Source organism: Rattus norvegicus, chromosome 20 (assembly GCF_036323735.1).
Source record: "Rattus norvegicus strain BN/NHsdMcwi chromosome 20, GRCr8, whole genome shotgun sequence".
NCBI lineage: Eukaryota > Metazoa > Chordata > Mammalia > Rodentia > Muridae > Rattus > Rattus norvegicus.
Genome location: NC_086038.1, coordinates 6778147 through 6795161, shown reverse-complemented (window position 1 = coordinate 6795161; position 17015 = coordinate 6778147). Strand labels below are relative to the sequence as shown.

The following is a 17015-nucleotide window of genomic DNA, read 5'->3' as shown; positions in this document are numbered from 1 at the left end:
ACTCCTCAGGACCTTAAGAAAAATGGAGAGGGCCACTACACTAACGCTTTCAGGCTCATCCAGCTAAAAATAAATTCACATAGGTTAGCTCCTACTATTACTCAAGGCACCCATCTGTCAGAATTGCTGAGAGTTCACTGGGCTGGAGATGGGACTCAGCTGGTAAAGTGCTTTTCTAGCACACATAGGACCCTGGGTTCTAGGCCCAGCACAGCACAAACACAGGCAATGATGGCTCAGTGACTTGGTATTCAGGAGGCCAAGGCAAGAGGTGCAAAGTGAGGTGGAGGTCGTCCCGAAACACACAGTAGTTCCAGGTGAGTGTGGGTTATAAAGTAAGACAGTCTCAAATAAAACAAAATAAAAAACATCTACCGCCAATAACACCAAACAGGAAGATCTGTACAGAAAAGACGGGAATGACACTAGATATGCTGGAAATCGGAGAAACCCGATCTGTAGGCCCAGATGCAAAGTATAAACTTGCCCCAGAGCCTCGGGTGACACTGAACTATGGAATCTTAGTGCTCCATCTCATGTTGCTTTGGTCTGGTCCTGCCTTACCTTTGGAGAATGTTTATGCCACTGAGAACCAGAAGTATGTCATCTGTTTGTTGATTTAACGGGGGCTCGTAGCTGAGAGTTTGCCTTGAGTCTCAGAGATTCAAGAGGATCTGGACTCTTGGATATGGACTGGATGTGTTTTATATTGTAAGCTATTTGTATGGCCTTCAGAGGCTAGGAATGGAGTATTAACAGTATGGACCTCGAATGTCTCTGCTGCAGGTCTCTTGCTGAGAACATTAGGAGGTGTGGTCTGGGCGAGGAAGTAGGTCCCTGGGAATGTGTCCTAGAGGTTACCTTGTTCTTGGATGCTTTCCTCTCTTCAACCTCCTCTCTTGCTCCCTCCCTCCTGCTTCCTGGCCACTATGAAGTGAGTGGCCTCCTCTGCCACACGCTCCTGCTACCATGATGCTCTACCTCACCATGGACCCATGAGTCAAAAACAAATCTTTGTCTCAGGGATCTGTCTGTGACCATGACAAGCTGCTGACACAGCCACTGGTGAAGCTAGCACTTCCTGGTGGCTCTGGCCTCAGTAAACTCACAACCCCAGAGCTGTATACAGTTAAGGAAAGAGAGAAACGTGGTAGCTGCAAAATTTGATCAAAGTCACATAGTGCTAAAGTAAAAAATCTAAAATCTAAATTCCAGGGCCTTGGCTTCTGACTGTGAATATATGGATTACAAAAGCCATGTACCAAGAGGATGAACCTAAGGATGGTTCTGTCTGTCTGTCTGTCTGTCTATGAAGACATGTATGTCTGGGACTAGCCAAAGGACAGCTGGAGACACCAGGGGGAAGGGGAAGGGGAAGGGGAGGGGTGAGGAAGGAAGGGGAGGGGAGGGGAGGGAAGGGAGAGAGGAGGGGAAAGCAGCTTGGTTCAGCATGGTCCCAGAGGACAGCACAAGGTGCATCACAAACCCTGCCTAATCCTCTGAGCTTGGACTGCAGGCAAGCCAAAATCTCAAGGGCAGAGAGATGGTCAGGTGCCGACACCTTGGAGTGGGGAGTAGCAGAGTGAGCTGCACTGAGCAGCACGCAGAGGAGCAGAGGACCCCACGCCATAAGACACCGTCTAGCAGAATACTGTCACAGCAGACACAGTGGCATTGGCATTGAGGTCCCTGGAGAAGGGCAACCCAAGGTGTTAGCACATGAGCTTACAGGCCAAGGTGTGTTAGGCACGAGCTCACCCCAGTTAGCAGATGAAGCACGTGTGGGATTTTTGAGAGCCCGACCAAGTCTATCAGTTTGCATAGAGTTTTGCAAACTCCTCCTGAAGACTGATTTTAAACATTCGTTTAACATTCTCACCTAAACATCCTCCTTAAGCAGAGCTGATGGGAGTTCCCGCAAACACATTCTGTATATTCCTAAGACAGGGAATAAGTGCCCAGCAGATAGGGAAAGGGTGCTTGGTGCCCAAAACTCAGAGGGTGCTAATAAGTATGGGACTAAAGCAGGGCTGGCTCTAAGCAGGGACAATGCTGAGTGGAGAACAAAAGCACAAGACAGGGCCTCTCTCCACTTGCTTCTTTTGTTGGTCGTTAAGCAGCAAATAGGACAGGACTCAGCAGGCGTGTCTGTCAGCACAGGGGCCAGCAGTCTGTTTAGTGCATAAGCAAATGTGGGAACCAGATACCTCTGAGGTACAGGTGGCTATGCACACTCGCCAAGGATTTGCAGGGACAGACTAAACTCATTAATAGAGAGACTTGCTGCAAAAAAATGACAGGTGTTTTTTCAACCCCCAAAGCCTTTTCTTGACAAGGTGAGCCACTCAACAAGAGGACAGACCTCAAAAGCAATGCCTGAACTGCAAAGAACTGAGTCTTCCCCACAAACGAGTAAGGGAAGCACACATCTAAGACAGCACACAGATGAGAAACAGGGCCAAAACGTGTTAAAGGATACGGTCTGTACCAGGAAACAACGTTCTTCCGGTCAACAGCTCAGCCATGATGCAGCCCACGGACCAAATATCCACTGGAATAGTAGGGAGGGGACAAGCAGAGACACAGTTTCTATTCATAGTCATGGACAAACTGGACTCTAACCAGGCGTGAAAGATTCAAATCAGCATTTAAGACACTTAAAGGTTGACAACCGTTTTTTTTTTATAGAAATAAACTTATTAAAACTGTCACCCACAGCTGGAGAGATGGCTCAGCAGTTAGAGCACTGACTGCTCTTCCAGAGGTCCTGAGTTCAATTCCCAGCAACCACATGGTGGCTCACAACCATCTGTAATGGGATCTGGTGCCTTCTTTTGGCCTGTTGGTGTACATGCAGATAGAACGCTCATGTACATAAAACAAAGCTTAAAAAAAAAAAAAAAAAAAAAAAAACCAGCCAACCAACCAAACAAACAAAAAAAACCCTGTCACCCAAGAAGGGACCCACAGGCCGTGCAACTCAGAATTTATATAATTAAGAGAAACAAGCAACTCATAAAGGGGCAAAACTTTGTTACTGGTTAAAATTGTGCACTCTAACAGGAGATGTAGTGTTAGGATTAAGCGTCCACTCCCCTAAGGCAGTGTCACAGAGCGTGACGTGAAGACCTAAGAAGTAAGGCTAAGCCATCCAGGCCAGGCCTGGGCAGGCGACTGGAGCAGTACCTGTCTGGTTGTAGTGCATCCAATTCAGCATAATCTCGGGGGCTCTGTACCACCGGGTAGCCACGTAGCCGGTCATTTCGTCATCAGTGTGCCGAGCCAGCCCAAAATCCAGAATCTAAGGGCAAGAGGAGAAGTCGGACGTGGGGGCAGCAAGTCCTGCCACTTCAGGACAAGAAAAGCAGGACACTTTCAGGAAGTGTGCAGCCCAGTCCTCACTTAGAACGCACGGTAAGCAGTCCGGGAAACTTTAAAATGAAGCCACAAGCAAAGCACGCCATCCCCCGCTAGTTTACTTCAGGTCCCCACGTGGACGTTCATGTAGGTTTATGCCTACGTAAACCTGTTTAAACCAATAGGCTTAACCACAACGGTGGCAAGAGCCCACTGACTAACAGGACGGCAGCCTACAAACTGTGATTCTGCAGCTCCATTTGTATGAAGAAGAGATAATCCCACAGTCAGAATCAGGTCAGTGGCTGCCTGCACTGGGTGAAGGGTGAGGGCCATGGGTCACCAGGAAGGGACACTCAAACTTTTTGAAGCTGTGGAGGTTATATGTCACAACTGTGGTTACAACACATGGATATTAAAACCCTATGAAGAGGTCCATTTTTTCCTTCTCAATTTTATGTGTATGGGTGTGTTGCCTGCATGTATATCTGTGCTCCAAGTCTGTGCAGTGTCCACAGAGACACAAAGAAAGTGGGCATCAGATCCTCTAGATGCAGATGGTTGTGAACCGCCATGCAGTGCTGGACAACAAGCCATCTCTCCAGCCCCCTGCATACATTTCAAAAATTTCATTTAAAAAAAGTGTAGTGCTACTTACTTTTTAAAAAATTATTTATTTATTTTATGTGTGTGAGTACACTGTCGCTATCTTCAGACACAACAGAAGAGGCATCAGATCCGATTACAGATGGTTGTGAGCCACCATGTGGTTGCTGGGATTTAACTCAGGACCTCTGGAAGAACAGTCAGTGCTCTTAACCACTGAGCCATCTCTCCAGCCCGCTACTTACTTTAAAAGATCGCTAATTTACTCAGGTCTGATTAGATCATTCAAAGAGCTGCAATTTTTCCTTTCAGAAACCTATCTAATAATGAGTGTTGCAGGAATGGTTAGCTGACATTTAGACTATAATATCCCTTTATTTCAATTAACGTGTTATATTTCTGATTTAATTATCTTTTAAAAATGAAAACAAGACACCGACGTCTGCTTCCAAAGTTACTCAAACAGCCTACTCAGCCCACTTCAAGTTTCAGTGTGACATTCCTACGGGCAAATGACTCTCCTGACAGCAAGCCATGGCTTATGCATCACTTTCTCTAAGGGAGGCTGGTCGGGATCCTGAGAACACCGAGGAAGCCAACAGTGCACCTCCTCTTCCTTTCCTTACCTTCAGCTCACAGTCTTCATTCACAGCGAGGTTGCTGGGCTTTAGGTCCTGGAAAGCAGGCGGAGAAAGTGCATCAATGCACACATGTGGAAGAGCGCCAGAGAGAGAGGCAGCTCCAGCTGCAGTCAGTCTGACACAGATTAGCCTTGAGCAGGCAAACAGCAAGTGCTCCTTTGCCGGTCTACACTGAGAGCAGTGCTGCAGTACCCACCTTCAGTTCCCAGTTAAGGCCGAGTTCTGAACTAGAGGCCACTCTTTTAGCCCCACCCACACTACCACAACGATCCCCACCTAAGGTCCGATACATACCCTGTGGATTATGTCAGCCGAGTGTATATACTGCAAAAAAGAACAAAGTTGGTTGAGTGAAAGCCATCTTCAGCTTTTTGGTATATCACTTCATCGAGACACCTGCAGTGTTCCCCTCAGTCATCGAGCACTGTGCAGGATCACAGTGGGTCACACAAACTAGGATTCCCACTCCACCTACGGGATGGAGCTGTCAACCTGTTTTCTTCCTCTGACCTCAGGAAGGGTTCCGATGTGCTAACATCAAAGGATGTTCTGGAGACACCCCCCACCCCAGCCCTGGTGGCTGGCACTCCTTATGCTGCACACAGTGGTTTTTCTTGTTCTGCCTCTCAAGTCCTGAGTAGGAATATAAAAGCAGCGCACAGCCCAAAGGAATGTTTTAAAGCCTCAGTATCACACTGATTGGACATCAGGCTGTATCAAGATGCTACTAACTTTTCAGTGTGGCTAAAGTCCCCATGTCTTAGATAGTCAGACTAAAGGATCAAAGGGAAGGACAACATAGCATTTGCTTTCTAGTAAACCGTGGCCTCGGAAATACAAGAGCAGCAGTGTGGATTGATCGTTAACTCATAAGAAAACCCGTCTGTCCTAAGTTCTTATGACACAGAAAGAGTGATAAGTGACAAAGTCGTTGCCTGTACCTTCAGCCCTCGCAGGATCTGGTAGATAAGAAACTGAACGTGGTCATCGGTAAGCTTCTGACACTTCACGATGTTGTTCAGGTCTGCCCCCATGAGATGGGTCACCAGGTACCTAGAAACAGAAGGGGTTGGGGGGAGTGGGGTGTTACATACCGATCCAGGAAAGACCGCTGAAGGACCACACCAGCCTAAACTGAGCGCAGCCTCCTACACGCACTCTAACCTCTCCACACTCACACCCACTACTCCTTGCTATGTAAAGAAAATACAGAGGTGAGAAGGAAGCCGTATAGAAGGAGGTGAGAAGGAAGCCGTATAGATAGACAGAGATTAGAAAGGCACACGTGCATTGTAGGTGCCTTCTTTCTCTGTCTTCTCTTTCCTAGGAGAAGTCTTATGTAGCCCAGGTCACTTCAAGCTTAGTCAAAGATGACCTCGACTCTCTGATCCTGGCCTCTACTCCCTGAATGCTAGGATACTGGACTGGACCTCTGTGGTGGTGTGAATGAGAATGGCCCCCATAGGTTCACAGATTTATATTTGAATGTTTGGTCCCTGGTTATGGAACTGTTTAGGAAGGATGGGTAGGCGTCCTAGCTACTTTTGTGTCGATCTGACACAAGAGTCATCAGAGAGGAGGGAGTCTCAATTGAGCAAATGCCTCCACATGACCTAGGTGTGGGGCATTTTCTTATTTAGTGATTGATGGGGTAGGGTCTAGCCCACAGGGGGTCATGCCACCCCTGGACTAGTCGTTCTGGGTCCTATGAGAAAGCAGGCTAAGCAAGCCATGAGGAACAAGCCAGTAAGCAGCAGCCTTCCTCCAAGGTTTCTGCATCACCTCCTGCTTTCAAGTCCCAGCCCTCACTGCTTTATATGATAGGAAATTGTGGATGAAATAAACCCTTTCTTCCCCAACTTACTTTTGGGTCATGGTTTGTCAGCACAGCACTGGTAACCCTGACTAAGACTGGAAGAGGCGCATCACTGGAGTAAACTTTGAGGTTTCGAAAGCCCAAACCAGGCCCAGCCACCGCGCCCCCACCCCCCATGATAATGTACTAAACCTCTAAAGCTGTAAGCGAGCTCCAGTCAATGCTCTCCTGTCAGCCGCCTTGCTCATGCTGTCTTTCCACAGCAACACAACAGTGACCAAGCGCGGTGCTTCGGATGCTAGGCAAACCTCCAAGCCACATCCATCCCCAGCCCTGCAGTTTTCTTATTTTGCAATAGAAATGCACAGTATAATTACCTGTGCACATAATAAAGGGTCACATACTTGCAATCCCATCATCGTATTTTTACCTCATAAATCCTGTGCTGTTCTAAGATTTTCAAAGTGTAATTTTTTTCTCTTCAAAAACGACTAGCAAAAGGCTGTGGCTTATTAGCAATACCCTGCTGCTTTACTTAGAGGAAGGAAGGAGAACAAGGCAGGCAGCCCAGAGCTTCCCGCAGGTGTGGTGCTGAGAGTCAGGCCTGCTTTACGGGGTAAGACGAGGGTGTGACTGCACTCAAGCCCAGCAGGCTCGCCACAGAAACTCTAGATCCGTGTCTTCATCATCACTACTGCAGCAGGGCAGAGCAGAGCCCCAGGCTGAGTCTGTGAGGGCAGGTGTCTCTCCTCTCATGAGGCTCAGGAGGGTTGACTGCTGTAGGAAGACTAGAGGGACATGGCCTAGTTCTGACTTTAAAGAGAGATTTTAGCCATTTTCCTAAAACCTACATGTTTATATTGCCTTAAGGAAAAGGTGAACTTCATGCATAATTTAAGAATAAATTAAGAGGCTGAAGAAATGGCTCAGCAGTGAAACTGCTTCGTGATGTTGAGGGACCTGAGTTCCATTCCCAGAACTCAGGTTGGACGGTTCACAGCCGCCTAACTCCAGCTCCAGAAGACCTAATGCTCTTTTCCGGCCTGTGGGCACTGAACTCATGTGCACAGAGACACACCCCATGACATACATACAAAATAATTCTTCAGAAAAGAGTAGTGGTGGTGCCCTCCTTTAATCCCAGCACCGGGGAGGCAGAGGCAGATGGATCTCTGTGAGTTTGAAGACAGCTTGATCTACAGAGTGAGTCCCAGGACAGCCATGGCTGCACAAAGAAACCCCATCTCAAAATCCAAAACAAAACGAAGAGTAAACTAGACTCTTTGAAGCACTTTCTTTTTATAGATTTATACATTTAATGTATATGTAGCTGTCTTCAGACACACAGGAGAGGGTATCAGATCAAGGTAATTTTGATTTGAGTGACTTTCCAAGCCCTTAAAGAACATAATCAAAGGCAGCTGCTAACCCTGATGACCTGAGGCCCATGCTCAGGACCCACACTACGGAAGGAGAGAAATAATCCCTGTAAGTTGTTCTCAGGCCTTTACATGCATGCTGTGGCATGAACATTCACTCATGCACACACACATTAACACATACAATTTTAACATTTTACAGATGTCACCATAAGCAAGGGTACCTTAGCGCTAGATAATTTCCTTAACAGTTCCTCAGTCTATAATGAAGAAAAACTGTGAAGAACACAGCCTGTCTCCTCCTCATCCCAGTCATTTGCTTTTGGTGCATCTGAGGCAGACACTCTTACAACTGAGGCACTCCCACTGCTGGAGCTAGTGACACAGGGTCTCACCACTGACCTGGGCTGCCCTTGACATTCTTCTGCCTCAACCCCCTGAGTGTGGAGCTCAGAGGCACCCGACCCAACCCCTCTTCAGGAACGGTGTACCTGACGCTTCAAATGGGCACATCATCTGGGGGTAAACGTAAGACCGCTGACCAGGGCTACTAAGCTACTCAGTGGGATGGCACTCACCGTCGTACACCTTAAACATACGGGCACATCAAACGGATAGAGTATACAGCCCATGTGTAACTCTCAGTCCCCTTTTCCATCACACACAACTGCTTCAGATGATCTGGGAGATTCAGTACTTCTGACCCACTTATCACAAACATTTTTAAGGGGAGGATGAGACTGTCAAACCACCATGTAAGCACAATCAGTCACTGACACAGAAATAACTAGCACACCACTAGGCTACTAGTCCACTGAGAGCTCTATTTATGGTTGAGTTCTTTCAGCTAACCACTCCGTGCTATTTCCACACGGCCCAAGATCAATCTATTACCATCAAGTATCAAATTTCAGCTCACATACAGAAGGAATTCCAGAGCAAATCATACAACACAGGACAGGAACAAGCACCTGTCAAAACAGCAAGGCACGGAGGCACAGCACAGATGATCTCACGCAAAAGTCCGGCCTGGTTCTACCCCAGTAAGCAGGATGGACAATCTGAAAGGGGCAGCACAAGAGAGCCGCGTGTCCAGACTCTGGCAAGTGCACTCAATGCCATTTGAGCAGACATGCTTGATATTATCATGGGGCTAAATAGTAAACTCCTGAAATAAATGAAGGAAGGCTAGAGCGCAGCGCAGTGGGGACACTGTCCAATATCTCATCTTTACAAGATTAAGTGAGATTATACTGTAACCTGAAGGACGAAGGACGGACGACTTCACGACTGGATTCCTGTCTTGCTTCTCACTTGGGACAGTGGCATCCTCTAAACTTAAATCCCTCGTGAGATGTGTGACTTGTTTCAACCAGTACTAAGTGGGACTCCGGATTGACGATTTTCAGGGCTCTAAACCGCCCTGTTCCAGAGCCTACTTTACTAAGTCTTGCTTGGGTGACAACCAATTGTTCAGATTCCCACCATCCCATGCGTTTTAAAAGCACAATACAAAGGCTCAAAACAAAACAGACCTCTTGCCACAATCTGGCATCTCCACTGCTACGGGCTCTATCTGAAAGCAATTAGGAAAAGACAGAGCACGTCTTCCAGATTTAAACAGGGCTTAAAACAGCGGCAGGAGCTGACAATTATTAACCACCAATGACCACACTTTATTCACAGTGAGAAAGAGTCCTTCCAGCCTTGTACTCTGCCCCAGTGACCTCTGACCTCCCCAGCTACCTTTTTTTTCTTTTTTCTTTTTTCTTTTTTTCGGAGCTGGGGACCGAACCCAGGGCCTTGTGCTTGCTAGGCAAGCGCTCTACCACTGAGCTAAATCCCCAACCCCTCCAGCTACCTTCTTATTGGCTCTCAGCTGCACACAGGGCTTCCCGCTCTGGCTGCCATTCAGAGTGTGGCCTTGTGTCTCGGGGTAAGCCTCCTTGGGCAGGTATTATTTGTGCAAAATGCTGACGCAGAGGGCAGGCAAGATGGCCCCAGAGGTGAGTACCCTGACCTGGCTTCAACCCTTAGAGGCCTTGTGCAGGGAGAGAAGGCTTCTTCTGCTCTCCACACACACATTACATGAATAATAGAATTGTTGTTAGTTGTAAAGAATTCAACCCATTCTATCTAAAGCCAGGCCACTCCTCTGGCTTACACTCTGAATTCTTTTCTTTTTTGCTCTATTATAATCTGCAACCCAATTCCCTTCTTTATAAGCTCCTTATTACTGGAGTGTACAGTGTCTGAGGCCAGCAGGCTTAAGCCTTGCTCTGGGTAGTACCTAAAACATCCAGAGCAGTAAGGGCACTAAAATGATGACTCAGAACAGCTCAGAGCAGTGTGAGTAAGACATTTTACCGGAAATGTGTATGCTCAGGCCCTTACCTGGCATGAACACCATTAGACCAGAGTGTTCTATCAAAGGGGGCAGAGGAACCATCCAATCGTCCAGCTGGAAGTTTAACAAGCTTATTTCACAACACGTTATTCTTACAGGAAGCACCTAGTTCAGTGTCCTCTTTGTCCTTGGCATCACCCAGCCTGGACTCACTATTCCGACATACTGTTCTTGGTAGAAGAAAGACAGGACAGTGCCAAGCATTCTGTTAAAGAGCAGAGGCACCAACAGGGACACAGGACGGCAGGAGCACAGCCTGTCCACGCACAGGTGTGTAATGCTGGGCGTGGGGGACGAAGTGGTAGAAGACACTCAGTCTAGATGAGGGAAAGGCAAGTGCAATGCCACACCGGAAATGACCAGAGCCAGGGGACCACAAGCAACTGTGAACACAGACAGTCTTGGTTTCGGCATCTTGCATTCCACAGAACATAGTGGTGCCAGGTATGACCGTGGGTATGTAACAGGAAATGGAGCCAGAGCACCAGAAGGAAGCAGTTTTGTTCACATCCATATACATACAATAAAGGTTTCAATCTGTTTCCTCCTCTGACAACCTGGGATGCTAAGTCTACACCACAGTATTGTGTCAGTTGACAACATTGACATTCAAGTCCTCTATAAGTTTGAGATGCTGCTAAAATCCCAGCTAATGGCATAGACCATCTGTGTGTTTTACAGTTCCAGCCACTTGAGTAGGTCATGCTTTTTGATGGTTTGTTCTGTGTTTTAAAAACAGGGTCTCTCTATGTAACCCCGGCTGTCCTAGGACTTGCTATGCAGAATGATAGATTCTTGCACTCATTTTTTCTTCAAGTAACACCTGCAGGTAGGCTTGCTACTGCTCCAACATAAGCAATCAGGAATAAAGGAGAGCACCCACTCTAACAGAGCTCACAAGGCAAGAGAGAACCAGGTGTGCCTGGGAATCACAGCTTAGCTAGGGCACAAGGGGGGAATAGGTTTCTGATCAGGAGACCCTTGCATGGGACTGAAGGGAACCAATCAGCAAGTGTGGAGAGAGGCCAGGCTGTGAGCAGAGCAGGCAGAGGCTTTGTTGAGGTACGGCTGCTTGTCTGTCTTAGAAAGGACAGAAAGACACAAGTGGAAAGTGGCTCATACAAGTCAGAGAGTGCAGAGCCAGACCATGCTGGGCCTCTGAAACCTACCACACTGCGCACTACGTGGTCATTTAAAGTCAATGATTAGAGAATATGAGAACCATGACTGGCAGAGGCAGATATTCAAAGATGGAACAGAATTTACAAAAGCAAACCCAGCTGTGTTGAGTGACTTGCTGCCTTCAGCTCTAGTTAATGGAAGCAGAGTGCTCAAGCTCACTTTCCACACGTGCAGGGCCAGCACACGAGGGCTGGGCGGCTAAGCTGCTGGAGGCAGAGTGCTTGCTTAGCAGCACGAAGCCCAGGGTTCTAGCCCGGCACTGCATTAACTAGGTATGATGGTTCATGGCGGTTATCCCAGAACCAGGGACGGAAATGCAGGAGGATCTGGAGTTCAAAGCCATCTCTGGTTACACAGTCATTTGAAGCCACCCTGGGATGGATATGTGAGACCCCACCCCAGAGATAAACTGTGAATGTGAACACAAAGCACACAGAGGGCAGCAGATCTCTGGGGCTCCAGGTCAGCCAGGGATACAATCCTGTCTCAAATGGATGATGGATGAATGAACGAAACAAAGAAAGAAAAGGAAAAAACAGGAAGGGAAAAAAAAAATCAAGAATGAAAAGTTGTAAGTGGTGAGGAAGTCACTTGGAAAGCTCATTTCCACTCAGTCTGTCACAAGTTGGTTTTCTGGAAAGTTGAGGAGAGTGTTTCCAAAAGCTAGCCTCCCCCAGTCAGCTGAGGCAGCCTCGTTAAAGTGTTTGGGAGATTTAAAAAAAAAAAAAAAAGTGTTTGGGAGACTGTGAGGCGGGTTGGGGATTTAGCTCAGCGGTAGAGCGCTTGCCTAGCACTCGCAAGGCCCTGGGTTCAGTCCCCAGCTCCGGAAAAAAAAAAAAAAAGAATGGGAGACTGTGAGGCAACGGCGCCACACACCTTTAATCCCAGCACTTAGGCAGGTGGAGGCCAGCCTGGTCTACAGAGTGAGTTCCAAGACAGTCAGAACTACACAGAGAGTCTCTGTATCAATAAATAAATAAATAAAGAAAGAAAGAAAGAAAGAAAGAAAGAAAGAAAGAAAGAAAGAAAGGAAGAAAGAAATAAAGAAGGAAAGAAAGAAAGTAAGCAAGCAAGCAAAAGGTTAGGAAAAATTGCAGCTCTTTCAAAACTTGATTGTAATACCATCTACTGAAACGTTCTACATTTGTAAATATTGGGACACACAATGGCACTACACGCTGAATATTACAGACAATAACTAAACATCAGACGTGCTCAGACGATCTCCATTTGTGTCTCTGTAAAATGTGCGGCCTGCCCAACCATGTCACGCAGCAGTCAGAATTACATGCGCTCATTTCCCAAGCCACGCCCATGACTGCACGGTGCTGGTCACTAACAAAACACCGACTGCTGTTCCTTTCCTGAAGGTTCCTGTGGTCTGACAGATGCAGCAACGATGTGCGCCATTCAATGAAAGGACAGTGGTAACCGAAACACAAACACACGGACGGGGGAAAGCACAACCGGAAGCCAGCTGCACACAGGGCAGCCCAGCTTTGCCAGCGACCATGGAGCATGGATCATTGAGCGGCACACTGCGCTGGAGACTCGGGCGGCCTGAGTCTCCAATCCTCAGGATGTTGTTTGCGCGTCAGTTTTTTCTTAGTGAACATAAATGGTTTCAAGGCCCGACAGGGCAACACTGCACATCACTCTTTTTATCTGTGTGAATATGTGCACAGAGAACACAGAAATAAGCTCTGTTCTGGAAGGGGTTAACTTTTTGACTGGTGTCAGCACCACAAAAGTCAGCAATGAAACACTCCTTACAGTGAGTGCAGCTCACACTGTCCTCATGGAGAGCGAGTCAGCTGACGTGCAGGACACAGCACCAGATCGCACTTGAGAGTGGTTTCGCTCAAAACAAGAGCGAGGCACTAGGGAGGGCTGAGGGGTTAGGAGGCCTGGTTACTCCACATATAGCTCTAACCAGAAGATGTGACACACTTTTCTGGCCTACACAGACATCAGGTATACACACAGCATATACATACATACATACATACATACATACATACATACATTCATACATGCATAATGTGCACATAGTCACACATATACACAATTAAACAAATCTTTTTTTTTTTTTTTAAAACCTGGTATGTAAAGATTCTACTTTTTTTCTTTTTTTAAGATTTTGTTTATTTTATGTATATGAATACACTGTAGCTGTCTTCAGACACACCAGAAGAGGGCATCGGATCCCTGTTACAGATGGTTGTGAGCCACCATGTGGTTGCTGGGAATTGAACTCAGGACCTCTAGAAGAGCAGTCAGTGCTCTTAACCGCTGAGCCATCTCTCCAGCCCTAAACAAATCTTTTTTAAAGATTGTTAAAACCCAGCCTTAGGTAAAAAGAAAACAAAGCCTCTGCACTTGTTGAAATGACTGCAACTTTGAAGTTGTAATAAACGAATACAACTTTATTTACTAGGGAAATTTACACACCGGCATGGGTGGGCTAAACCTAGTCAATAAATGGCAGGTCCACTTTTCATTCCAAAATGCTCAATTAAACCAACTCCCAATACTTGTAGTCCACAAATCTCTGTGGTGTGGAGTCTATCCTCCCTAACCCCAGTGTTTTTCAAAGACTACAGTAGCACTTGTCCCTCACTAGACCCCACCACTCTCTTTGCTAAGCACAGGGTGCAGCAGGGCTCCCCAGTCTCTGCTCAGCCTGTGTGGGTGGAGCCTCTGTTCTGGCACCCAGGCAGGGCTGTGGGAGCGGCCTGTCACTGCTCTTAGCCACTGCCACTCTTCCTTTTCACTTGCTTCCTAAACTTTCATCGCAGGTCAAGCTAACATGGCTGAGTTCCTGTACGAGGCCCAGCTGCCTCCTCTCCTGCTGCTGCCTCTCCTTCTCGGGCTCCATTTTTTTGCATTCACTTCTGTTTTTCCCTTTTTCTATAAACATGACACAAGAGAGCAAATGTATCTGCCTGCTTGTTTTGTGGGAGAAAATGAAATGGTATTAGCAGCATACATTCCAAAGAAATGTGGAGAGAAGCTGGTTTTGCACTGGGAGCATCAGGAGTGAAGTTGGAATTGTGGGTGGTGAGTTTAACACCACTCAACCCTGTGTCAAAGGCTTCCTTTCCAAGGGAGCTACAGAAGCAGTAAAACCTCTGGGCAGCAACGTAGTCTGCCTTTGCTACTTTGTGGGTTCTTCTTTTCCCTACTCTTTATCTCCTGGGTCACCCCTATCCTTAGATAGGAAAGGATTAGATAGGGGGAGGGGGGAGGGAGAGAGAGATCTCTGAACCTAATTTTTTTCTCGTTTTTCTTGAGCATGACCACTAACAAAAAACAAAACTAACTCCCCTGAGCCACCACCAATCACCAACCTAGCACTGGGACTCTAGCATGTCTACACCTTGTCCACAGTTTCCAGATTCCTAACATCACATGATCGCAGAACCTTTCCGCAGCTGGGAGAACTGTGCTAGAGCGGCAGGCCAATCGCAGGCGCTGCTGCAGAGCTGGCCCGTGTCCCCACAGCTGGGATCAGACGGAAACATTCCTATACTGGTTCTGTGAAGGACAGCTCTGTTTTTGAAGAAACCAAAATTCCAAATTCTCACTACATGGCAAGGCTTAAGTCACCAGGGGTGTGGCTTTGCAAATATGGGGCCCTGGTCCTTTGTGTCTTCTGCTCCTTCATGAGTGAGTGGCTTATTACCCTATCACTCTCTGCTCCTGCTCCCCGGCACCTCTGCCAGAAGCCCAAAAGCCTGGGCTCACCCAACTATGAGGAGGAACCTTTAAAACTAGGAGGTAAGGAACCTAATTTCTTTGGTCATGTTGTAGAGAAGACGTCTTACTAATACAGGAAGATGGGGAAGAGCAGGGATGGCCGACCTCAGTTTGACCTTTACAATAACCATCCTTCCCACTCAGGAGGCGAGCCTCCCAACAAGACCAAATGTGAAGTGTGCTTAGGATGGTTCCCTGTGCAGCACAGTGTGTCTCTTAAGCAGGGTGGGGCTCACCTTTCTCCTCCTCTTCTGATAACCACCCTGACAAAAGCAACTTATGGGAGACGGGTGCAGTCTGGTTCAACACACCGCACCAGCAAGCACGGAGGAATTAGATGCCACTGCTCTGCTGGCTTTTCTCTAGCTCACGCAGTCGCAGATGCCCTGCCTGGGGAATGGTCCCGACCACAGTTTAGATGCCCTTCCTTCCCTCATCAATTCAAAGTCAAGACAGCTACCTGCCCCATCAGGCAAGCCCAGAGGCCCGTCAGGTGATTGTGGCATCTGTCAAGTTGATAATTAGTACAGGGTGTTAATCACACACACTGGGAAAGCTCTGGTGCCCGGGAGGCTGGATGTGCACACACCTGCTGTCTTGCTGTCACATGTGTTGGCGTGGGAAGGCATTCAGGAGCAATCAGAACAGCCCCCTGAGGTGTGTTCTGTAGGGCTTCCTATACCCTGGCAGTTCCCAGCCCCGGTGCTCTCACAAACACACGCACGGGCTGTCATTCCCTTCTTCCCTGCTTTATTTCTCCTGACCTCTACTTGTGGTTCCTGGGACTCCCCAGGCACCAGACTAAAAGAAGTCTTTAAGTACCAGCATGCAGTCTCAGTGTCACCTCCCCCACCATGAAGGATCATAGAAGGAAACACCTATGTGGACTGGCATTTATGGAAAAAAACTTACAATCAAAATTCTCTCTGTGGAACACTTTTAAGAACTCAGCACTGGCTCTGATGGCTACACTGGGCTCTAAATGCACCACACATAATAAATATTCACTTCATGTATCCCTCCCATGAGAACCCACAATAGGAGGAGAATAATCTTCTGAAGTTTGGGTCCTGTTGAGCAGTTCTGTGGGGTGCTCACCCCCATTCTATAGCTGAGGCTGTAAATGCAAAAAACAAAAACAAAAACAACAAAAAAATCACTCACACATCGTTGAATTCCTCCAGGGACCTTGCAGGTGTAAACACATCCAACAGACCAATCACCTGCAAGAACAAATAAAATCAAACAGTCGGAAAGCAACAGTCTTGCTGCAGTGCCTCTGTAGAGTTTCAGGTAGAGCGATCCAAGTGCAGCCACGGCCGTATGCCAGTGTGCTAGCTTCCTACCCAGACTGTGTTTCTGGTACACATGTGCTAACATCATTCTTTCTGGGGGTTGGGGGTTTGCAGAGAGGAGTTCATATGGCCCAGGCTTGGACTCCGGATCTTCCTGCTGCCACCTCCCAAATGCCCACAGACATGCGCCACACGCCTGACCTATCACTCCACACAGTGCCAGGGAAACCCTGCAACTTAGAATTCGTTCACATGGCCACTAGTGTGTCAGACAGCGAAAAAAGAATTAGGACTCCTTCCTTATGTGATCTTTATTTTGTGTCTGTCTGTCTCTCCCCACCCTCGCCCTCTCCTGTGCCTGTGTCCCTGGATGCCGGAGGGAGGGTAAACCCCTGAAGCTGGAATTACAGGCAGGTTGTGAGTCACCCAACCTAGATGCTGGGAACTAATCTTGGGTCCTCTACAAGAGCAGCAAATCCTCAGTCACTGAGACATCTCTCCAGCCCCAAGTCTTCATTTTTCACTGCATAAAATTGATAGACTGAGAGGTGAGATAATTTCTACATTAAGTAT

General features: G+C 47.4%; 1 protein-coding gene across 3 annotated transcripts in view; it reads right to left on the bottom strand.

The window, feature by feature from the left end:
• The window catches only part of Mapk14 (mitogen activated protein kinase 14), a 61007-nt gene that overhangs the window by 17133 nt on the left and 26859 nt on the right, over nucleotides 1-17015 (bottom strand). For all 3 annotated transcript variants that reach the window (XM_063279559.1, XM_006256142.5, NM_031020.3), the window contains exons 3-8: nucleotides 16312-16370; nucleotides 5546-5657; nucleotides 4899-4928; nucleotides 4590-4637; nucleotides 3187-3301; nucleotides 2480-2551 (exon numbers count right to left, since the gene is read on the bottom strand). In XM_063279559.1, coding sequence (XP_063135629.1) covers nucleotides 2480-2551; nucleotides 3187-3301; nucleotides 4590-4637; nucleotides 4899-4928; nucleotides 5546-5657; nucleotides 16312-16370 — 436 coding nt within the window. The remainder of the gene's footprint in view (nucleotides 1-2479; nucleotides 2552-3186; nucleotides 3302-4589; nucleotides 4638-4898; nucleotides 4929-5545; nucleotides 5658-16311; nucleotides 16371-17015) is intronic.